The sequence below is a fragment of the Nansenia antarctica genome, assembly GCF_963989245.1.
Source record: "Nansenia antarctica genome assembly, chromosome: 8".
Taxonomy (NCBI): Eukaryota; Metazoa; Chordata; class Actinopteri; order Argentiniformes; family Microstomatidae; genus Nansenia; species Nansenia antarctica.
In genome coordinates this window covers 55,360,220-55,385,720 of record NC_137678.1, presented here as the reverse complement: position 1 = coordinate 55,385,720, position 25,501 = coordinate 55,360,220, and the positions used below count along the sequence as shown (strand labels likewise).

Genomic DNA, 25,501 nt, shown 5'->3' with positions numbered 1-25,501 from the left:
AACTTGAACTTGCTCCTTTGTTAAACTGCGTGAGTAGCTACTAGCTAGCAGCCTAAGAAACGTGGCTTTCATTTTGTCACTAACATTTTTGAAATGTCTATGGTCTTACTAGGTTTGTACTTATCTCGTGAGTTTAGAATGATAAGGTTCTATCTCCGTTTAGAATGATGAGGTTCTATCTCCGTTTAGAATGATAAGGTTCTATCTCCGTTTAGAATGAGAAGGTTCTATCTCCGTTTAGAATGAGAAGGTTCTATCTCCGTTTAGAATGATAAGGTTCTATCTCCGTTTAGAATGATAAGGTTCTATCTCCGTTTAGAATGATAAGGTTCTATCTCCGTTTAGAATGATAAGGTTCTATCTCCGTTTAGAATGATAAGGTTCTATCTCCGTTTAGAATGATAAGGTTCTATCTCCGTTTAGAATCATAAGGTTCTATCTCCGTTTAGAATGATAAGGTTCTATCTCCGTTTAGAATGATAAGGTTCTATCTCCGTTTAGAATGATAAGGTTCTATCTCCGTTTAGAATGATAAGGTTCTATCTCCGTTTAGAATGATAAGGTTCTATCTCCGTTTAGAATGATAAGGTTCTATCTCCGTTTAGAATGATAAGGTTCTATCTCCGTTTAGAATGAGAAGGTTCTATCTCCGTTTAGAATGAGAAGGTTCTATCTCCGTTTAGAATGAGAAGGTTCTATCTCCGTTTAGAATGATACGGTTCTATCTCCGCTTAGGGTCGTTCAGAGATATTGAGCGTCAACGTTTTTACATTCCATTATGTTTTGTGAGATGGAACCTTTGTATTTTATTAATTACTAACTCAAAAATGTCAACATTATAAAAATAACACCACACAGGCATTAATAATGATGACCCAAGACCAGCTACTGTTGGGCCTGAAGAAGGATGTTCGCTCCGTGCTCAACTCCAAGTTAGGCCTGTCCCCTGACGACCTGAGTCGGGACTACCTCTGCATCGTGGGCCATCCGCTGCCTCTGAGGTCCCTCGGCTTCCACAGCGTGATGGACATGATCAAGGAGATGCCTGACGTGGTGAAGATGGACTTTTTGGAAGACGGCAGCTTGGTGTTGAAAGGTAAGCCCAGTCTAGTAGTGGTGCGGCTGTGGCGCAGGAGGTAGAGTCGCCGTCTAATGATCACAAGGTTGGCAGATCGGCGGTTCGAGCCCCAGCTGGCCACATGTCGAAGTGTCCTTGGGCAAGACACTGAACCCCAAAATTGCTCCCAGTGAGCGGGCCGGCGCCTTGCATGGCAGCTTGCCGCCATTGGTGTGTGAATGTGTGTGTGAATGTGTGAATGAGAGGCTGTTGTAAAGCGCTTTGGAGCAGCAAAAAAGTTGCTATAAGTGCAGTCCATTTACCATTACCATTTTAGTACTATGACCTGCACAGAGTAAAATTACACACGTATGCACGAAAATACTACTTTATTCCAACCCAACTCTTTGCCTCGCTTTTTCTTCCCCTCCCTCCCATCCCTTGGTCCCTCTGCAGCGGTTATGGACGAAAGCACCCGACGCATAGGGGAGATGGTGGCCCGGCAGCGTGTCCCTAAGACCAAACCACACAGGGGCGGTATGGGCTTCTTCTCCCCGCACTACAGGAAACAACAGTTCCCCGCCGGCCCCCTCCCCCGGCGGGGCCACGCCCCCCCGGCCCTGCCCGCTCAGCTGCGCTCACAGCTGCGGCAGCTGCTCGCCCCGGGGCCCATGGGCCTGTCGGAGCTGCAGGACGGCTTCGCCCGCCGCTTCGGCCACCCGCTGCGCGTCGGCAACCTCGGCTTCTACTCCGTCGCGGAGATGCTGGCGGCCGCGGCGGACCTGGTGGTGGTCAAGCAGAGCCGGACGGGCTCCCTGCTGACCCTGAAGGTGGCGCCACCTGCGATGGGGCTGACGGCGTCGCAGGGTGGGGCGCTGATGGCTAAATTACTTTAGACACTATGTTCTATGCTATATGATGGCTACTGCCTGATGTCTGCATGTTTGTAGCATTTCTCTATTGTTTTTTGTTCTGTTAAGTATATATTGTAAATATTTCATGTACTTTTAGGTGTTTCCTGTCTCATGAACACATGTTTTTTGTAGTCCACTAAATCTAGGACTACAATTCCCATGATGCCTAGCCACTAGGTGAAATATTTGACACAGATGTTGTGCATTGGCTAATTAAGTGATGTTGTTTGAAGCCTTTATACCACTGCATTCAATTGAATGAATGAATGGTCTTTATTTTCATTGATATAGTACAGGTACCAAACAACGAAATTTGGGAAATTGTCTGCTTTATGCTTTATGCCGAAATTTGGGAAATTGTCTGCTTTATGCCTGAAGAAGGTTTATGACTGAAAGTTCGTGCAATAAACTACGGTTTATTTGCACAGATTTGAGTGTGCGGACGGATGCTGTTTTTTTGCACTTTATTGATACTCTTCAATTCCAGCACCTCAGCTAAGTCTGATCACGGATGAGCGGTGGTATTTTCATTATTATACAATTTAACTGCTAAATGGTTAAAATGTAAATGGGTGTAACTGTAAAATGTAAACAGTAGTGATCTGGTATTGGTTGTGACTAATGTAACATTTTGTCTGTCTTCAGCTCCTGTGGAAAAACCCTCTGGTACTCCAGTACAGAATCACATGGCCTCTGGTCCTGAGGACACTGTCCCTAACAGCTCAGGGGGACACCAGGACCATGGGGGACATGGAATTCACCAGGACATGGAATTGACACAACCTGAGCCACAGCTCATCCAACAGGGGCAGCTATTTGAAAAAAGTGTCATAAAAGTGAGTCTGTTTCTCTTTTTACCTCATAGTAAATGTTCTGTATGTGAAACTGTAACATTCAGGGGTGCAAACTTGTCACCTTTCTGCTAAATTAGCGGTTTTTACCACAAAATAGTAAATCCATGTGAATCGACCATGTTGATAATTTTCTTCATTTTCAGGCAAAAAATAAATGTTGTCACCTTTTTAGGCCATCACCAGTTTGCACCCCTGAACATTACTTTAAATGCTTGTAGAGTTCACTCCTACTAGAAGTCATGTTTTTTTGTGAAGAACATTTAATGAGATATGATTATTGGTCTCGTTGCACTTCACATTTATATGAATGGGAACTCACCCAATCACCACTAGTGAATGTGTTGTGTTTGATTGGCCACGATGCAGCTGGAGGAGAAGCTCAGGCAGCGTATCCTGGAGAACGGCCATGCGGGCACCGTCAGTGAGGAGCTGAAGGCCAACCTTCGCCAGGTCAGTTTACATCTTCCCAAAGCGACTTACAATCAATACATTCGTTTACGTAAATGAGTCAGGAGCCAGACTATTGAGTTGCTCCTTTATGGGTGGATACCGAAATCATTGAAAACTCCTAATGTTCTAGTCACACATGATGGTGACAGTGAAGATTCCTTCTTTCTAGGTTGTTGCTCAGAACAGTGAAGGGATATCAATACATGATCTTCATGCCGAATACAAGGTAATTATACTAGTTTCCTTTGTTACACATATTCCACTCTACTTTACGGGGCGGCTGTGGCACAGGAGGTAGAGTCGCCGCCTAATGATCACAAAGTTGGCAGATCGGCGGTTCGATCCCCGGCTGGCCACATGTCTCCCAGTGAGCGGGCCGGCGCCTTGCATGGTAGCTTGCCGCTATTGGTGTGTGAATGGGTGAATGAGAGGCCGTTGTAAAGCGCTTTGGAGCAGCAAAAAAGGTGCTATATAAGTGCAGTCCATTTACCATTTACCATTTACCCCTGGTCAACAGAGGATGTTTGGGGAGGAGCTCCCGGTGGCCCAGAGTGGCTTCCTGAGCGTGACGGAGATGGTGGGGGCGCTGAGCGACACGCTGCACCTGCGGCCTGTGGCCGGGGAAGAGGGCCCCCACTGGATGATCACCCACATCCAACACACCGGCCACACGCAGCCAGGTCAGCTCGATGGTTTCAATTTGTATTGTTACTTTGGATAAAAGCGTCTGCTAAATGGTTAAAATGTAAAAAATGCATCCTATCTATTCTATTCAGCTAATACCATTGCGTTCCCACATTATTGAGAGATCACAGCCATTTGTCCCATTGGGGGAAGGGTCATTTGAAGAGGAGGGGCAGAACTGAGTACTGTATCTTATAGCTCATGGCATTCTATAAATGCAGCACCCTGATAATAATAATAATAATAACTTTAATTTATATAGCGCCTTTCAGAAACCCCAAGGACACTTTACAATTCAAGGGAATGATCAGACAGACAAAAACAGGACAAAACAAAACTGAAACAGTGACTAGGGGCCAAAGGCCTTGGAGAACAGAGAGTCCAGGGTGGGGGCATTGCGGATCACTATGGGGAGGGAGTTCCAGAGGGTAGGTGCAGCCACGCTGAAGGCTCTGTCCCCAAAGGTCCGTAGGTTTGTTGATGTGATGTTTTTGGCCAGGGGCTGTAGAGCCCGACACCCCCGGCGATGCTGAGCAGGGTGACCGGCTGAACCCCTCCAGCCAGGGCTATTACTTCAGCTCTGGGGAGTCGCCCTGGGAAGGGCGCAGAGAGGAGGAGGACGGGGAGGACGGAGAGGCCGCCGCCGACAACGACTTGATGTCAGAGACAGACCTCCGCATCACCACCACCACCTTCCAACAGGTGAGAGAAGAGACCCGTCTGACTCGGGTCTGAGAAGACAGGTCGTGACGTTAGAATTATAAGGTTCTATCTCCATTTTTGTCAAAATTGAGTTTTTTACATAATCTGATCCATTAGGTGTTTATTAATGCCTGTGTGGTGTTATTTTTAAAATGTTGACATTTTTTAGTTAGTAATTAATAGGGGTGTAACGGATCACCTAACTCACGGATCGGATCGTGTCACGGTTTTTGAGTCACGGATCGGATCATTTTTCGGATCAATACAAAACATAAAAATAAAAATAAAAAGCTTTTTCCTCCAATTCTGTAAAAACACCACTTTTACTGTGTAAAACCCAACAACATTCAAGATGTCAAAACTGGTATATATATATATATATATATATATATATATATATATATATATATATATGTGTGTGTGTATACATATACATATATATACATAACATATTCTACACTCAAACATTAGGCTACATTAGGGCTGCACGATTAATCGATTTTAAATCGAAATCGCGATTTGAAATGATGCGATTAGCTAATCGCAAAGCCTGCGATTTGCCTGCGATTTTTTTTTTTTTTTTTTTTTGCCATTTAGCAGACGCTTTTAATCCAAAGCGATTTACAATTACGAATTACAGGGACATTCCCCCTGGAGTAACTGAGGGCTAAGTGCCTTACTCAAGGGCACACTAGTAGTGGTGTGGTTTCAGGCGGGATTTGAACTCACAACCTTCCGATCACAAGTCCAACTCACTATCCACTAGACCACCACTACCCGTATGGGATACGTCATACAGCGCGTCGGATTCAACGTCAATGAACGTCAATGTCAATGAACGTCAATGTCAATGAACGTCAATGTCAATGAACGCACACGCACAACAACAACATCGCACGTGAAACGCCCACGTTTCGGTAGCTAGCAACATTCATGGTGGATAAATGACTTCAGCAGAGCCAGAAGTAACGATTTAGTCCCGAAGAAAAACAGCACTTCTGTTGTAAGTATTTCGGGTTTAGGACGACAGATGTGCAACAAAAGCAGGTGTTGGGCACGACCTGTCGTGGAACAGTCGCTACATCCAGACGCAACGCCACAAACCTGTATCAGCACTTGAAAAAGTACCACGGGCAGCTCTATGATGGAGAGTTAAGTGAAAGTCCCGTAGCCCAGTCTAACGTTAAGCAAACTAGAGTTTTAGAGTCGTTTGCGGCTGTTACCCCGTATGAAAAGGGCTCACGAAGGCACCGTGAAATAACCAATTCCATCACGCATTACCTCGCTAAAGACATGGTGTCTATTAACACTGTGAGCAACAAAGAGTTTAAAAAACTAATCCAAACGCTGGATAAAAGATAATGTGATTCCATCCCGCACGTACGGAGCTGAAACATGTGGAGTACTATGCAACAACCGATCTGCGGTCGAGCCGTGCACTTACATAGGCCTACATTACGACGAGTTGAAGAGCTTTATCTATTTCAATGTTTACAGAAAGGACCTATTCTTTTTTACTGGACATTTTTATTATCACTTTATTTAACTTGATTGCAGTATGTGCAATATTTAGATGCTGCTCCTGAGCCATAATTAAATAACCTTGTTTGTAGAAAGGTCCTATTTTATTTTCATATTGGAATTGTTCAAAAAAAATTGACACTTGAGAGAAACAAAATGGCAGCTGTTTAAAAAAAACATACATAAATATGTTGTTCCAATTCATATCTTTTAAGTTCTCATCCTTGCATTAGAACAGTTTGATGGCATAAGAGCAGTTAACAGTTTGATGGTATCATGTGGTAATGCTCTCTGAAATTAGCCCATGATAGACAGATTCATCCAATCACCTGCCAAGTATTTTTTGAAAGTACCTGCCCTTTTCCAAACAGCTTCCAATTAAGCTTTCCTAGATGGTTGTGTGAAACAAACCACCTGAGTCAGGTTAGTAATGCTCCATCACATGTTTTAATCTGAAGCTTGATTTTAAAGCAACCCAACTTTAAAGCAACCCAATGTAAGTTTAGTTCTTTCACTCGTAGCTCGGGCTGTGGGGGTGCTAGAGGAGGGAGCCTCTAAGTCCCCTGAAGACGTACAAACAAACTGCACGTTGATACGACCTTCCTAGCCGGAGATATGGCCACACTTTACAAAAATTACATTATCTGTCCAAATAATCGCAATTCGATTTTTTTCCCCAAATCGTGCAGCCCTAGGCTACATATTAAACAGAAACACACATTCAACTTAAATGATGCAGTAGGAGAGAGGGAGGAGGCACCTGGTTGCAGCAGTGAATCACTGGGCTCTTTAAAGCAGACAAATAAACATGTTTTATGCCACTTTTAACTAAATAATAAAGTGAAACCTTACTTTAAACATGGTATGAAAAAATTGGCTACATTATCAGAAGTTGTCAAGCTGCCTTTTTCGTGCCTCCCATCAACACACCAGGGTCGCGGCAAATGTGTGGCCATGCTCGTACGACTTTCTCATTGCACAACGCTTAAACACCGTAACTTTTTTATCGACCACACTTCCAATGACACTGTCCGTCATTGTTATAATTGATAGCAAAGCCAAAGTGCTCCCATACATGGGATTTAAATGACGAGGGAGGCATTTCGAGTTCTTCTCTGTCGCCAACATTAGCAGGACTCGCCATGAACACTTGGGCTGTGTTCGTGAATTTGCTCTGATAGCGCCGGAGAGCACACTGGGTCCGACGTCATAAAGGGACCAAGTAATTTGATTGGACAAGAGGCGTTCCATGAATGCTGATCAGATTCCAGAGCGAATTTACGAACGCAGCCTTGTTGTTCTTGAACATTTTTTGCATTATCAACCTATCATTGCGCTTTAGAGTAAAACAAAGCACGCAACTGTCGCGTCTATCTTTTCATGGCAACTCTACATTGTGATTTACAAGGGATATTAACTAATATTAAGTAATATTATTACTTGGTTACATTTTGCAATTGATCCGCGGTACACATGCGTGCCGAACCGTGGGGGGCGATCCGTTACACCCCTAGTAATTAATAAAATACAAAGGTTCCATCTCACAAAACATAATGGAATGTAAAAACTTTGACGCTCAATATCTCTGAACCACCCTAAACGGAGATAGAACCATATCATTCTAAACGGAGATAGAACCTTATCATTCTAAACTCACGATCTGACTCTGGTCTAAGAAGAGTAACTGGTCCTACTTGCCCTTTTGTTCAAGGTCAGTCTGTAGCTTCTGTTTCCCCTGAGGGCAGCTGGACCAAATACATCATCATAGACAATTGAGGCTGAAACCGAAACGCATTTCACAAGAATAGATGTTGTTTGATTTCTGTACATCTTTGATCACCTCCTGTACATCTTCTTTGGTGATTGTAAATGTTCAAGGACAACCCATTCAATCCACAAAGTGTCTTTGTGGTGACAATAAAAATGTGTGTGTGTGTACGTGTGTGTGTGTGTGTGTGTGTGTGTGTGTGTGTGTGTGTGTGTGTGTGTACACGCACATTCATGTGTGTGTGTGTGTGTTTGTGGACACTCATGGCTGTGTGTTTCTCCCCCCTCTAGATGGTGGCCAAGTTCCCTGCCGTGCAGGTAGGGTGTATGGCAGGTATGGTTCCTCTGGACGCCCTGCGGAGCCAGCGCCTGAGGGCGCCCACGCCCAGGGACCCTAGGGAGGTGATAGAGGTGTTGGTGGAGCACGTGGAGTCACCCAGCAACTTCTATATCCGCTTCCACGAGACCCGGGAGGCTCGCGCCCTGGAGAGCATTATGGTGGAGATGAGGTGAGGAGACTGTGCCGCTTAGACCGGGGAGGAAACATGACTGAATCAGAATTAGAAGACTTTATTGCCATGACATGTAAACATGTTAGGAATTTGGTTTGGGACAGTGGAGCGCAGTTTACAACAGGACAGGTGCAAGACAGGACAAGACAGTGCAAACCAACATCATTCAGGGGTGCAAACTTGTCACCTTTCTGCTAAATTAGCCATTTTTATCTCAAAATAGGTCATCCATGTGAATTGTGTAGATCTGCAAAACAAAAATTTGGGTGTGGGGGGGGGGGGGGGGGTCGGTCTAAGTCTCATCCATGTCACATGATGCACAAGCTAGCTAATCTCCCTGTCTGCTAAACTCTGCTGCAGTTGAAATAACGTTTAGCTTCAGGGAGCTAGGTACAGTTCCAGACAGCATAGAGAACACAGTCACAGTAAACTGTTTTAGAAGTAATTCTGCAGGTGTTGAGGTCAGGGCTGCCGCTACTTACACACGCATCATTGTTAGACCACCGTTAGTGCTAGCGATATCTATTTAACACCATTAGTGCTAGCGCTATCCCCCCCCCCCTAAGGTTAGCCACAAAAAAAATGTGTCACCTTTTTGGGCCATCACCTGTTTGCACCCCTGTATTATGTATAAACCACTTTCTCACAGATCCAGTTCAGTGTCACTCTACATGGGTAGTCATACCATTGATTAAGTTTACTTCCATAATTAAATATGCAAACACAGTCATCATCCCTATAACTATTTGGCTGATTGTGACCCCAGTACGCTGTGTTGAGAGGTGTGCCATCCACCCATTTCCAGGTCCCCTCTGTGTCTCTCTCAGTCAGACCAATCCAGACGAATTTCTTATTCAAATCAATGATAAAGTCCTGTTCCTCTATGCTGTTGATGACCACCAGGTCTGCTCCTCTGTCTCTGCAGTCCTGTCTGCTCTCATCCCAGGTTCTAGTCTCAGTGGAGAGGAAGTAGCAATTGCAGCCAAACTTCATCCATCCTTCTGCACAACCGGTTTTCAGTTTCCTCTGAAGGTCGTCTCTCTCTTTAGTCAGGTTGTTGTAACTGGTCTGTAACCAGTCTGTGTGATCATTCTCATATTTGTCTGAGAGACAGGAGAAGCTGTGGTTAGGTTGACAGCCTGGCGGTTTATAACTTGTTCTCACCATCAGGTTCTACTGAACTGATTCAGTTCATAAGAATTACGACCATGTGCCATTCAGTTTGGTGGTTTCTCTTCATAGAGCTCTCTGTTAGGGCTTTCACACCGGCAAAGAACCGTGCCGGTTCGCGTTCGGGAACCTCCGAACATTGGTGCTGTCTGGCGAACGAGCCCGCATTCATACCAGTGTAACCACAACCATCAGGGGTCATACCAGTGTAACCAGAACCATCAGGGTTCATACCAGTGTAACCAGAACCATCAGGGGTCATACCAGTGTAACCAGAACCATCAGGGTTCATACCAGTGTAACCAGAACCATCCGCGTCATCAACGCTGGGTGATGAAGGGGCGGGATAAACAAAAATGTCACAACTAGATGGCAGCTACTTCACTGGACATGAGGATAATATCTTCCACTACAGTATCTGAAATAAACACAATTTTATATGAAACAAAACAAAAGACACTTTCTACACGCCTTCTCTTACTAACCAGCTGCTCCATTACTGGAATAGAAATGGCTTACGAAATTCGCGTTCGCGCATGTCCGCGAGCGTGTGCGTGTGTGTGTGTTTGCTGAGCATGTGAGGAAGATAGAGAGAATAATGAAACTTTTGATATTGTTTTTGATCACTAATGATTAGATTTAGATTAGATTACATGTTGTCTACTTCCTTCTTGCTGGTCTTTGCAGCCTAGAATATGACACACCCACTGACGACGTGACTGTTCTACGTTTTGGTTCGCGCTTGAGAACCACTATTTTCTGGTACCCGCTGCGAACCAACTTTTCAGGCTCCTAACCAATTGAGTTTGGGTCTGCATGCGCCGGCCGGTTCCAGACTTGGTTCGCGAACGCGAACCGGCACGGTTCTTTGCCGGTGTGAACGCCCTATGTGTGTATTCAAGGATAATATCATAATCACAAGTCAGGAGACTCACAGTGGACGAGACGCAGGGAGACGTTCAGTGTGACTTGTAGAACACACATCAGCCCAGCAACCAGCATGTGGATTCTCCTACCTGCAAGAGACACACACACACCATTCTACATCACTGAATCTCATATCAATGAACAAACATAAAATGATGATTGTTAGTCACTCATATCTCTTTGAATCTGTGCTGATTCTATGTCTTTAGAGTCGTGAGATTTTAATGTGTAAATAATTAGATAAAATAAGAAAGTATAAGAAAGTCCACAAGATGGCAGCAGACATTTGCACAAAAGTGTCTGAAGCGTTGATGTGTGTGTGTGAGTGTGTGTGTGTGTGTGTGTGTGTGTGCGTGCGTGCGTGCATGTGTGTACGTTTATGCGTGTGCGCGGACAGCATGCTGTGTGTGTTTATGTGTGTGTGTGTGTGTGTGTGTGTGTGTGTATGGATGTGTGTGTGGACAGCATGCTGTGGGGGTGTGTGTGTGCGTGTGTGTGTGTGTGTATGGGTGTGCGTGCGGGTGTGTGTATGGGTGTGTGTGTGTGTTCACACCTAGACAAGTTCTCACTACAATTACCTTTTATACTGTTTTTAATATTCTTCCTCTTTTTACTCATTCCTTTCTTTTGAGGGCAAAAACCACCACAGGGTCACATTCAGTTAGCGACATGCTACATGCTGATACAGCTAGATGCAGTAAGAGACCATATATACAGTTTGGTAGAGAGGAAGTAACTCTATCAACGACATTGACACTGAACTTGAAAGGTGAATATTTAGGCCTTCCAAACATTTTTCCAAATATACCAACCATTTAAAAATGAGTCTCTACAGTATGTGCATTTTAAATCCATAAGTCTTACTCTGTTTCAGCTGTGTGTGTGTGTGTGTGTGTCATCAGAAAAGGGAGATTCAGAAATCACAAGCATGATTCATGATGACAGTTATTAGTTACTGACCTGAGTGAGGACAGTTATAAGTTACTGACCTGAGTGATGAGACTCTCTGACCACAATCCTCTCCTCCACCTCCCCTCTGTGGAACCTGACGTTTTCATCCTTGTCAGGGTTGGCATGGATAACCTCAGACATCTTTTTATTCTAACTTTACCTCAACTCTACTGTATAGTCTCTTTGTCTGTGTAGCTGCGTTAGCATGTGTGCCTGACTGACAGCTGAATGTGAGACTGTTGTTGCTGCCCTCAGTAGAAAAGGAAGTGTACAACGATGATGAGGAAGTACACAGGTGTTTGTGTCTGCACTGAAACTCTGCCCCCCCCCCTTCTTCAGGGGACTAATATTACTTTATTTTTCTTATTCAATTGGAATTGGTTTTTAACAATTTTGTCTTTAACTATATTATATTTATAGATTTTTTAAATACATTTTATTTCCATTCATCTATGACAGGTCTCTAATATGCAACATACTAGTTGTTGTCTTGTTTTTTTAGCTCTAGCTTTTTTCATGATGCGCGAGCTAACTAATCTTCCTGTCTGCTAAACTTTCAACAACGCTGCTGTTGAAATAACTTTTAGCTTCAGGGAACTAGGTGCAGTTCCAGACAGCATAGAGAACACAGTCACAGTAAACTGTTTTAGAAGTAATTCTGCAGGTGTTGAGGTCAGGGCTGCCGCTACTTACACATGCATCATTGTTGGACCACCGTTAGTGCTAGCGGTATCTATTTAACACCATTAGTGCTAGCGCTATTCAAAGGTTAGCCACAAAAAAAACGTTTCACCTTTTTGGGCCATCACCAGTTTGCACCCCTGATCATAGTGCAAGGGGGGGGGGGACACACCAGCAGCAGCATTTAGGAGCCGGATGGCCGTGGGGAAAAAGCTGTGTGCGTGTCGGGCCTTCACAGTCTTTAGTGACCTCCTGCCTGAGGGGAGCGGGGCGAAGAGGCTGTGGCCTGGGTGTGCGGGGTCAGCCATGATCTCCCTGGCCCTCCCCAAAGCCCTACTTTTTGACTCTACTTTCATTTCCCATTGGGAATGGGAAATGAATATAGAGTCAATGGTTGCCTTCATTGTAGTCATGCTGCAGATTATCAGATCTCACAATACCTTGAGTCTAACATCTCAGGCAACCACATGTACAGTAGCAGCAAGCACAATGCTGATCTGTGCAGCCCCTAGGTGACCTGGAACGTAACCATATGTGTGGTGGCCTGGGAAAACCCTTCACATGGTGGCATTTTGACATTTTCATTTTTTAATATTTCCATAAATTAGAAGTTCTCAGCTATTCATAACTGGTTGAATGACTGAGATAGCCCTTTATTTTAAAAAGTTATGAGCATTTTAATGTATCATGTCAAAAAAAGTGAAAGGTGAGAAATGCTGCCCCCGACCCCTTTCTCCTCCGGGTCGGGGGAGGAGCCTATGCAGATCGTCCGGTCTCGTTTGTCTGCTTGTGATGCGGTGTTAGTCTGCTCGCCTCGTCGGTATGCGAGGGACAGATCCATTTGTGTGTCTTCTAGTTAAGATTTTATTACTTTATGCTTATTGTGAGCATCAGTAAACTGGCAATAACACAGGTGGAAGTATCGTCTCTCCTTTCGCTCATGTGTGCGTGCGTTGCTTAACTGAGAATGAGACACGTTCAACGTGACGTTGTTTCGCTAGCAAACTACCCACCACAAAAACATAAAAATAAGTACTTTCTCTTTTGTTTTCTTAAAATGTTTATTCACCATAATGTAGTATGGAGTTCAAAGTACTAGAATACCACATAATATCAAAATCGCTGAAATAGGACATTTCCATCTATTTTTGCTCTTTGCCACAAACGAACGCCAGCGACATCCGACGGGTTTTCCCAGGCCACCACACATATGATCAGGTCAGATTCCTGTATCTGGAGTGGTAACATAGAACCATGAATAGAATAAAAAAGAAAGAAAAAATTCTTCTAGCATTGCGACTGCCAATGGCTCCTGGTCCTAGCATAGATTATGTTTTCTTACAATGACTGATGGATATATGATTGACTTACTTAGACAAATCTATTTGTTGTCAGTTCGCTTTGGTTAAAGACGTCTGCTGCTAAATGGCCAAAATGTAATGTAACGAGTTGCAAGATGATGTCAGAGTTTGTGGGAAACGCCTCTTCCTCCTAGGAATTGCTACACCTATCCCGAGGTGTCGGAGCGGTACTCCCTTCCCTCACGTTTCGTGCGTCAGGGCCAGGTGTGCTGCGTGGCTCCCAGAGACGAGTGGTTCTACCGGGTCGTCATCCACCGCGTCCTCAGCCAGACCCAGGTGGAGGTGTACTACGTGGACTTCGGGGACCTCACCACTGTGGACAGGACCAGCCTCAAGTTCCTCAAGTAGGCTTCTTCTGGTCCAGTTCAGACAGAGAGCAATGAAAGTCAATGGGCAGGTTTCACTAGACCAGTGTTAATATTGGCAGGCTTTTTAGTCACTTTTAGTCATTGGTGTTTAGATGAAGTCACCTCCATTTTTCTTAGTTCCAGTCCAGTTCCAATTGATGAAAACTGAAAACATTCCAGTGCAGTCTCAGTCTTTTCGTCGCTGACTACGGCTAGACTAAAATGTTTTGGGGGTTTTGTGGGAGACCGCTTCTTGCCACATATTGTAGTGTAAAATCAATGTCCTGTAAATGTGACAGTCATTTTAACGACAAGTGTTAGGCCTCCTTGTCTGTTTTGCTGTTGTCCCCCTACATCTCTCTGCTTTCTCACCCCAAGGTCTTGTTACTCTGAGCTCCCGGCCCAAGCGGTCCCCTCATCACTCAGTGGAATCAAGCCTATGGGTGTAAGGCTCCACACACATCTCATATCACTGTTATTGACCACCAATCTCCCCAAGCTTTTAACATTGTATTGCTCCCATAGAGTCCCATTGACTTCCAGATAGCACTCTTATCTCCCATTCCATATTAAAAGCCTGTGTTTTGGTGTTCCAGGGCAGTTGGAGTTTGAACGCTACCACCTCCTTCCGGAAGCTGTGCTGTGAGCGCCTCCTGTGGGCAGCTCTGCACAGCTACCACGCAGACTTCCTGCAGGTCTTCCTGTGTGAGACGGACACGGAGGAGGACGTGTACATTCACACTGTCCTGCAGAGCCAGGGCCACGGGCTCTCCTGTCCCTCTGCAGTCAACTCAGAGGTCAGTAATGTACACACACACACACACACACACACACAAAATTGCTCCCAGTGAGCGGGCCAGTGCCTTGCATGGCAGCTTGCCGCCATTGGTGTGTGAATGTGTGTGTGAATGAGAGGCCGTTGTAAAGTGCTTTGGAGCAGCAAAAAAGGCGCTATATAAGTGCAGTCCATTTACCATTTACACACACACACACATACACTTGCTTATACATGTACTGTATATATCCCATTCAACAACAATGATCCATTGCATCCATCCATTTGTTGTGTCAAACGTATTTCTTCTTTCAGCTGTGTGAGCAGTTCAACCCTGTGACCCTGTATCTGGGCGAGGGTGTGTTTGATGAGGGGATGGAAGTAGACATGGACGTGGTGGACCAAACCCCAGAGCCCTGCACCCAAACCCCTGCCACACCCCAGGTGAGGAGCTCCCCTTTCCCAATTCTAACAGTACACACACACACACACACACACACATCACACTCTCATTGTAGCAGACTAATGATCGTGGAGTGAAGATATTATCAAAGCGTACGCGCCTGTCGATCACCCATCCGCTTTGATAATATCTTCACTCACGATCATCTAGTCTTGTCTGGCGCCTGCGCCGTCTGTTGTTCTTCCTGCACACAGGTAAAAATATCCAGGATCCAGCAGCGTCGTCGGGCTCGCGCAAACAAACCCGGCGAATGTTTTACTTGCTCCGGACAAGTAAAAAAGCGTTACTGTCGAACCCTGATGTGTTTTAGGCTGCAGACCCTGCTGTTGGGAGCAATGAAAAAGAAGTGAAGCAGCTGCCTGACCTCCCAAAGCTGGAGTTCATCGGGGTGACACAGGCCAACTTCAAGGCCCAGGTATGACCTCTGACCCTGTATCACGCCCTCGGATTGAACAAGAGTTAGATTGTGTACAATAGATAAAGCATGTCTATTAAAAGTAAGTCAACCATCCATGCCATATCATCGCCATGTCCTTGGTCCAATTCCGGCCATCGACAGCTGCAAGTCATCCCCCCTCTCTCTCTCACCCATACTTCCTGTCAATCTCTACTGTCTCTATCCTAATAAAGCAGAAATGCCCTAAAAACATATTTTTTTTTTTTTTTACTTGTGTGTTTGTTGTGTCAGGCTGAGGAGATGGTTGTCTGTCCACACACTGACAGCACTCAGACAGCCTTTGATGCCTTGGCCACCGTGATGGATCTGTGAGTTATTACTTTTATTACTTTATGCAGTATGTCTGTTTGTTTATGATGATGTAAAGATTATTATTATTATGGTACTTCCACATTTGTTGACATGTATGGTTTCAAGACTGTGTGTGTGAGCGTGTATTTCTGTGTGTGTGTCAGTGGGGTTGAGGTCCATGCCCAGAGTTCAGAGGTCGGTGCCCAGAGTTCAGAGGTCAGGGCCCTGAAGGCGGAGGAGGCCCTCCAGGCAGCGCTGGAGAAGATCCAGAACCTGGAGAGACAGCTAGCTGAGACCCAGAGGAGCCCAGAGGTCGGCTACCTCAACCACAGACCAACACCATAACACACTACTGTCACAGACCAACACCTTAACACACTACTGTCATAGACCAACACCTTAACACACTACTGTCATAGACCAACACCTTAACACACTACTGTCACAGACCAACACCTTAACACACTACTGTCACAGACCAACACCTTAACACACTACTGTCACAGACCAACACCTTAACACACTACTGTCATAGACCAACACCTTAACACACTACTGTCATAGACCAACACCTTAACACACTACTGTCATAGACCAACACCTTAACACACTACTGTCATAGACCAACACCTTAACACACTACTGTCATAGACCAACACCTTAACACACTACTGTCACAGACCAACACCTTAACACACTACTGTCACAGACCAACACCATGACACACTACTGTCATAGACCAACACCTTAACACACTACTGTCATAGACCAACACCTTAACACACTACTGTCATAGACCAACACCTTAACACACTACTGTCACAGACCAACACCTTAACACACTACTGTCACAGACCAACACCTTAACACACTACTGTCATAGACCAACACCTTAACACACTACTGTCATAGACCAACACCATAACGCACCTCAACCACAGACCAACACCATAACACCACTGTCATAGACAAATCAATAACACACCTCAATTATTATGTCAATACTTCACACATATCACTGATATTGCAGGTAAAAAACATAATACATCTTTCTGTGAAGATAATTTCCCCCCACCAGAGCAGGCTGTTTTGTATAGGCCTGAATCCTAATTTCAAATATACGCTTAATTCAACTCTTTGTGCAAAACCTCCCATTGGCATAAACATCTCAACTTAATGGCCTTGAAGCCTATGACTGATCTACTGTAACTCACAGTAACATGGCCTAGGAAAGAAGACATCTAGAGTACTCTACTCTGTGGTTTTACTCCACTCTCCTTCACCTCTTATAATACAGGGTTCGACAGTAACGCTTTTTTACTTGCCCGGAGCAAGTAACAAATTCGCCGGGTTTGTTTGCGTGAGCCCGACGAAGCTGCTAGATCCCGGATATGTTTACCTGTGTGCAGGAAGAACAACAGACGGCGCAGGTGCGAGACTAGACTAGATGATCGTGGAGTGAAGATATAATCAAAGCGTACGCGCCTGTCGATCACCCGTACGCTTTGATAATATCTTCACTCAGGATCATCTAGTCTGGTCTGAAAATATCCAGGATCTAGCAGCGTCGTCTGGGCTCGCGCAAACAAACCCGGCGAATGTTTTACAAGTAAAAAAGCGTTACTGTCGAACCCTATAATGCAATCAGTGACTGTTTGAATTTGGTACACTCATACGCGTATATTTGTATTACAGTGAGCAAGAAATCTGTCGTGGCAGGCCCAAAGAAGGTAGCCACACCTGAGCCCAAAGTAGTGAGTCAGAAGCCTGAGTCGAGTCCCAAACCCTCCAAGCCCAAGAAACTACAATATTTGAAAGTATTGTGTATTAAAAATGTATGTTCTATCTCTGTTTAGAATTCTAAGGTTTTATCTCCGTTTAGAATGATAAGGTTCTATCTCCGTTTTTGCTCTCCGTTTAGAATTATAAGGTTTTATCTCCGTTTAGAATGATAAGGTTCTATCTCCGTTTAGGGTAGTTCAGAGATATTGAGCGTCAAAGTTTTTACATTCCATTATTACATTCAATTGTCACTGTCTTTGAGCCTCGGAAAAGTGCTATCAATTTAATGAATTATTATTATTATTATTATTATGTTTTGTGAGATGGAACCTTTGTATTTGATTAATTACTAACTCAAAAATGTAAACATTTTAAAAACAACACCACACAGGCATTAATAAACACCTAATGGATCAGATTATGTAAAAAACTAAATTGACAAAAATGGAGATAGAACCTTATAATTCTAACATCACGAAATGCAGTGGTCTTTGACAAGGTCTCAAGAATGTGGTGACACCTGGTGTTCTGGTCACAGGCATGTCGGCATGGGTTCTAATCCGGCCCATGCCCTGTTGACATGCCCTCTCTCCATTCTTCTCCTTACTTTCCTGTCTGTCTTCACAGTATCTGTCTAATCAAATGAAAACTATGAGTGGGACTGCCTGGTGTTCAGGTTCAGGTTCAGGTTCAACCTGACTCCCACTCAGAATCTTTTTTTTTTTTATGTGTTAATTGTAAAGTAACAATTATGTGTTAATTGTTACTAATAAAAGTTCTAATAAAAGTTCACCGTATTATTAAAGCCTCATTTGCCTCAATTAAATTACTTGGAGTCAGATTATTGATATCAAGTTATGCTTTGCTATAAACAACATACAGCCACATTGCTAAACCATTCCATTGTAACCGCTAAGCTTTTACACCCTACATCCCGTTAACACGAAGGGACACCCCATAGTCTCTCTTTACATCATAGGAGAATCTTTATCTTCCTCTCTTCTGGTCTCTCCTGCTGTCGTAGAGGTTGTATTGGCTGGGGGGGTCAGAGGTGAGAGGTCGGGGGGCAGGCTGAGGAGGTCTGAGGGGAGGGTGAGGACCACCGCTGGGCGCTCGGTGCGGAGGAGCTGGAGGAGACGGAGCTGGACGGCAGCAGGAGACCCAGAGAGAGAGGCCCGGAGAGCCTCGCAGGCGGCCCGTTCTCCCTCAGCTGCGATCACCTGAGAAGGAGGTGGTTTTACTTTACTTACTTACATACATATATATGTTACGGTACATGTGGGAAAACTAGGGTTAGGGTTAGGTGCTACGTCGACTTGGTACATGCTGGCATGTCTAACCCTAACCCTATTTTTCCCACATGTACCATAACACACACACACACACAAAGCAGAGACACATAACCACACACTAAGGGCCATATTCACAAAACGCTTGGACTGATAAAACGCTTGGACTTATAAAGATTAAAACATGACATTGTTCTCCATGACTCATTGTGCTTTGGCTTGGTCTTTGTTGTTATTGTATTAGTACCACTGTAAACATAACAGGTGCCAATACTACTGTATACCCCTACTGTCAGCCAGCCATCCTTCCATTTAGATTTGATTGATAAATCTACTTTCCTACAGTGTATACTTATCCTGTACCTCCCTATGATTGCTGTTATGAAATAAAAACAAAAAAATAACATACATTTGAAAAGACATTAGCTATGTTATGTGCTTACATTCTTGAAGATGTAATCCATAATCCTTAATTATAATCTTGTAATGATAAATATCACATGACCAAAGCATTTGTAAAGCGCTTTGGAATGAGACTCTTCATGTTTGTCTCAATGAAACTCTTCATGTATGTCTCAATGAAACTCTTCATGTGTGTCTCAATGAGACTCTTCATGTATGTCTCAATGAAACTCTTCATGTGTGTCTCAATGAAACTCTTCATGTGTCTCAATGAAACTCTTCATGTGTGTCTCAATGAAACTTCATGTATGTCTCAATGAAACTCTTCATGTGTCACAATGAGACTTTTCTTACCTTTATCTGGGCGTGTCTCTTGGCCTCGGCCTCTGCAGCCAGACGGTGTTGCAGCTCCGTGGGTAAACTAAGGTCCTCTCTGGAAGGAGGGATAGACTGAATGCAAGACTAGATCAGCAGTAACCTCAAATTGTACTATTTGCAGTGTGTGCAATATGACAACCCTAGTCGTCTATCTGTACAGTATAGTATAGTGGATAGTGTACATAGCCTTTATTTATGTAAACCAGCTCCTTCCCTTCTTGTGTTTTTTTAAAGTGTTTTTTTCTTTCCTAACACCAGGGGAGCCACCCCTCCTAAATGTCGTTGTTTGGTACCTGTACTGTAGCAATGACAATAAAGACCATTCATTCATTCATATCCACAAGGGAAAACAAACAGACATGCCAGTTATATCTAGTTTACCAGCAGGCTAATTAGATTCTTTCCAATGCACTTAATGTCAGTGCCATTGTATACGCATAACCTATACAGTGGAAGGTTTCTATTCTAATGAATATTCATAGCTAATTATTATAATGATCTGTCTGAGACATGCAAATGGCAATTTTCAGTGTTACATGAATTTATTCAAAAACGACAGAAGGAATTATTGCCAAGCATTGACTCCACCCCTGGTCAATATTGGATATTCCTCCAGTTTCTTCCAGTGGGTTTGATAGTGTAAAACATGATAAGATGTAATATAACACCTGGGGGGAGGAGCCTGGAGGTGACAGTCTGGTTGACAGGTAGTGACACCTTGAAGCCCACGGCCTAGAGGAGATAGAACCCCAGGAGGCGGCCTGTCTCCCTGACAACGTGACATTAATTCCCAGCGATATTTAAATTCAACGGCGCGTTTAAATGTTTGTTATTGTCCTGAAAGCAGCAAGGCACGATGGAGGAAACACACAACAACACCGTGACATTAACGAGCACTACGGATGAAACCGCCAACTTTACGACCGTGGAAACTCAAGCTAAAACGTGGATGATCGACTTTTCTTTTCTAACTTCTTGTCGTTATTTCAAACAAGGCAGATTAGAGGAGTTCAACCAGACATTAGAGGAGTTCAACCAGACATTCTCGGCAATGGTCGGTAAGTGTCCTGGGGGGGGTGTTCCATCAACGTCGCTAAAGGAAAATCTAGGCTTATTTCGTTAAGTCTCGCGAGACTCTTAAAAAGATCCAGGCATATCGTGACGTTAGAATTATAAGGTTCTATCGCCATTTTTGGTCAAAATTGAGTTTTTTACATATTCTGATCCATTAGGTGTTTATTAATGCCTGTGTGGTGTTATTTTTTAAATGTTGACATTTTTGAGTTAGTAATTCATAAAATACAAAGGTTCCATCTCACAGAACATAATGGAATGTAAAAACGTTGACGCTCAATATCTCTGAACTGCCCTAAACGGAGATAGAACCTTCTCATTCTAAACTCACGAAGTGTCCTGGTATGGCAGATGCAGAGAAAGGATAGCTGCCACGGGCTAACTCATTAGCTTATATGCATCGTCTTATCTCATCACTGTTTCAGGGGCCTCTGAGGGGGTCTCGCATTCAAAAGCCAAACAGAAACAGAAAATCTGTGCTTTCCTGGCCAGGATCATGATGCACAGCAAGCAGCTAGGTAACGTCCATCTGCACCATCTGACCACTGTACCTACCGCGAACCCAATACAAACATGGTTGCTAATTCACTTGCTCATATATAGCCAAGATTTGCTTTTGCAGCATGGTCATACATGTGTGTGTGCGTGTGTGTGTGTGTGTGTGTGTGTGTGTGTGTGTGTGTGTGTGTGTGTGTGTGTGTGTGTGTGTGTGTGTGTGTGTGTGTGTGTGTGTTGTAGACGTTCATTTTCACAAAGATGAACAGATAACTCCTCTGATGTCTGCGGTCAAGATCTGGCCTACCTTGAGAAGAGAGGTAGTAGACCAAGACCTGTTTGAACACGTCACCAATCTCCTGTATGTTCAGGTAAACTTAGCATAAAGGATGTCAATGATTTATATGTTGACCGACTCTTGCACAGAGTATGTTGATGTGACATAATGGCCTCTCTCACACAGTCTGTTGCTGTGTGCTTGGAGAAGGGGCGTTGCTCCATGGCTTCCTCTGTTCTGCAATGGCTTCAGGAGGAATGTGATATCCCACAGGTAAACATCTACTATTGCCATCCTTATTGCCTCAGAGTTTGGGTTAGGGCTGGTGCTAGAGTTAAGACTATGGTTAGGATTAGAGCTAGGGTTAAGGTTAGGACTGGAGCTGCAGCTAGAGTTCAAAGAGTCATATTATGCTCTTTTTCACTTCATAGAGAGTCCGGAACACACATCCTGCGTGAGTGTTGCGGGTGCTTCGTGGAACCTCTTACTTCACGGTTGTCGATGCTTTTCTATGATGCTACTGATAACGTATCATGGTTTTGAAGGGTTATCCCCCTTGTGTGACTGTTCCGAAAAGCGAGTGGCACTCCAAAGCGAGGGGCAAGGGTAAAAAAGGGAATGGGATAGGGCCATAATAGAGGACCTTTAAGGTTAGGGCAGGTGCTAGGGTTAACACTATGTTTAGGGTTGGACCTAGGGCTAAGGGTTAAGGTTTCACCAATAGATACCCCCAGGCTATGCTGCAACCTCAAGCTTTATTCAGCTTCAACTGCTCTCTTGAAGCACTCTTATGAATGACTTAACATGTTACACCAATATTATGACTGCTCTCCATAGAACTTGACGTCCAAGCTATCGTTTATTGTGAGCAAGAAGGACATCTACCACCAGGTCCTCTTGAACTTCAGCTTCACTCGTCTGCTGGAGGCCATCCAGACTTTCCTGGACTCTTACCTGGAGAAGAACCCCTCTGACTTCCTTCTCAAGGTACTGTGCTTCTGGGAGGTTTCTGCAACATCAACATCTGTCTTAGGATCAGCTCAGGCCCAACTGTAACCCCTACCTTAAGTAGGTAGAAGTTAGTAGAAGTTAGTAGACCTTAGCTGCAGCTCAGGAGGTTACCCTAAAGTATCATGTGATCATGTAGCATTTATAATATTACACCGAAAGTGACTGAAACAAATTACCGCCAACACCCAATCAAAATATTGATTCATCACAGACAGTAGGTTTCATGGGATCATATCATCTCTCTAATTATCCCTAAAGATGAGCTATTGAAACTGTGTTGAAGTGAGGAATATTAATTTAATGATCTAGTAAATGATGTCTTTTCTGTTATTGGCCGACAAGGATAGAATAAGTATATAGTACCATAACCCTTTGTGAATCTGGAACGTGTGTCTTTCAGGCTGCGACTAAAGTGGTCCAGTCATGTCCGAGGAAAGAGGCTGAAGAGGACTCTTCCTTGGCTCTGGACGAGTTGGACACCACCAACGAATCCTCTGACCACTTCAAGGAGTAAGAACTGCTTGTGTGTTTTCAGTCTGTAACTCTGTAAACTGACTGGCTCAAATTCAGTTGTTCAATATAAGCCTATGCCATGTGTTCACAACTGTAGCAGTGTATGAAAACAACTGTTGTTTTCTGCCTCATTTCTTAACAGGAATAATGAGACTACTGTTCTTAAGAGGTTAGTATCAGACTGTCTATACCACTCTGCTGTGTATTACAGATATGTAGTTAGTTATTATATAATAATAATAATAATAATTATAATAACTTTTATTTGTATAGCACTTTTCCTGCAAACGTTGCAGCTCAAAGTGCTCCAATCTTTATATAAAAATCTAGTCTTGACTTTAACATATTTGCTGAGGTTGCATCCCTACTGTAAACTGGCAGTGCATTCCACAATCTGGGTGCATAACATGAGAATGCAGCCTCACCAAACCTCTTCTTTTCTACATGTGGTACACAGAGAAAACCAGCATTACAAAACCATACATATGACCTCTACGGTCTTTTCATATGCTATTCTGAAAGTAGACACAGTATATTAGCTCAGCACTCTGAAAGTTGTCTGACTTGCCTATGCCATGTGTTTACAACAGTAGCAGTATGAAAACAACTGCTCAATATTGTTTTCTGTTCAGAAATGCTCCTTTCCAGTTTAAAAAGTAAATCATGTGCATTCTGCCTCATTTCTTAACAGGAGTAATGAGACTACTGTTCTTATGAGGTTGTGTATCTGCTGTGTATTACATATATTTAGTTATGATATGACCTGTATGGTCTTTTGATATGCTAGAATGAAAGTACAGTATATATATATAACAGTATATAACTCTGAAAGTTGTCTGACTTTGGGATGATTGAGTGTGTCACCTTGCTAAAGGTGAATGTCCTCCCATGCCAGCACAGTCCAGCCTCTGTCATTAAGCCAGTACATTTGGTCATTACGCTACCTTGGAATATGAACCATTATACTGCGGGCCTATGTGAGGTCAAAAATAATGTGTTTCATAATATATGACTTCTAACCCAGACCCAAAAGGAAACTGCTATCAACACACATTGTGCAGCCATGCTTGAAACCTGAAACTGGCAAAAAGCCCAAAAGAAGGCTGAAACTGGCAAAAAGCCCGAAGCTGGGTAAGTTCTCTCTCAGTACAGAGAAATGGCTGTGTTTTTCTTAGATCATATGCAACGTATGAGTAGGTAATTGTTTTATTAACAAGAACATAGCAAAAACTGTTAAGCGTAGCACATGCAAAGTTGACGGTTGCACCCTGTCTCCCTCAGCGCTAACTCTGCTGCCATACAGACTCAGAGCAGCTTCACCTGAGCTGCTGCCATACAGACTCAGAGCAGCTGCACCTGAGCTGGACACGACCATGTTCAGGAGGAGGGGACCCAACGAGGTCGCCCACAGTATTTCTTCATCACTAACTTACTTTCCCATAACAATGTATTATTATTAATTAATAAAACATGAACAATAATGTTGTGAGACCATTCTGTCTAAACTAGAGTTGTGTGAGTTGAGGGCATTTTGAAGTAACTGCAGCTCACACCTATGTTCTTTTGTTTTTCTCCAGAAATGGACGTATGAGCTGGATCTGCTTCTGAAGGCCGGGGTGAAGCGCCATGGCGAGGGGAAGTGGGCACGTATCTTACAGGACGAGGACTACGACTTTAGCGGTCGCACCGGAGTCATGCTCAAAGACCGGTGGAGGAACCTGAAGAAGTCTTTGGTCGTCTGAGGCCACAGAGCTTGAGTGTGCTGGACAGTGTCCTTATCGTCTTTGTACATTACATTATTTCCCAGCAACATGTTATGCACAATAATCTGATATTAATGTGGAGAAGTTCTGTAGGTGAACTAAAGTGGCCCATCTGGTCATTATTATTATTATTATTCGTAAAACGTTGTAACATTGTTATAGTCAAAACAACGTCAATGTCAAAACAACCAGACACCAGCAGAGGTCCTCTCCTTTCTCCTTTACTGTTTTGCAAAAACTTTGCTTAGCATTTGCTTTGTGTGAGAAAAGCAATGAGAAATGATTCACTGTTTTGCAAAAAAAGAATACTAGAATACTGTTGTACCATTAAGAGGTTAAGATGGAGTTCAAGTCGATCCCAGTTTCATTAAAACTGTCTTAGCAATCGCGAAAAACTGTCATTGTGTGTGTACACATGGCATGCGCTTTGCCCTTGACTCTGGATTCCGTATGGGTTTATAAAACAAAATGCATGTGACAGTTTGCTAAAGTTATTCTAAGGTTTCTAGGCAGCGTGACACGTGTTCAGTGTTAGAACACAGCCGTCACGTGTTCAGTCTTAGAACAGTGTTAGAACACAGCCGTCATGTGTTCAGTGTTAGAACAGGGTTAGAACACAGCCATCATGTGTTC

The 25,501-nt window shown here is 43.7% G+C and overlaps 1 protein-coding gene across 1 annotated transcript; it reads left to right on the top strand.

The window, feature by feature from the left end:
- Window positions 1-870: 870 nt before the first annotated feature.
- Window positions 871-24,847, top strand: LOC308164429 (tudor domain-containing protein 5-like; the record flags this gene model as incomplete). The annotated part of the gene is made up of 19 exons (XM_080538530.1): window positions 871-1,096; window positions 1,514-1,924; window positions 2,617-2,807; window positions 3,192-3,275; window positions 3,445-3,501; window positions 3,793-3,955; window positions 4,468-4,661; window positions 8,241-8,458; window positions 13,686-13,895; window positions 14,277-14,343; window positions 14,495-14,695; window positions 14,989-15,117; window positions 15,447-15,551; window positions 15,825-15,901; window positions 16,049-16,196; window positions 22,419-22,568; window positions 22,993-23,102; window positions 24,409-24,505; window positions 24,683-24,847. The coding sequence occupies 19 exons, from the start codon at window positions 871-873 to the stop codon at window positions 24,845-24,847; spliced, it is 3,003 nt and encodes a 1,000-aa protein (XP_080394656.1).
- Between the last annotated feature and the right edge of the window lie 654 nt (window positions 24,848-25,501).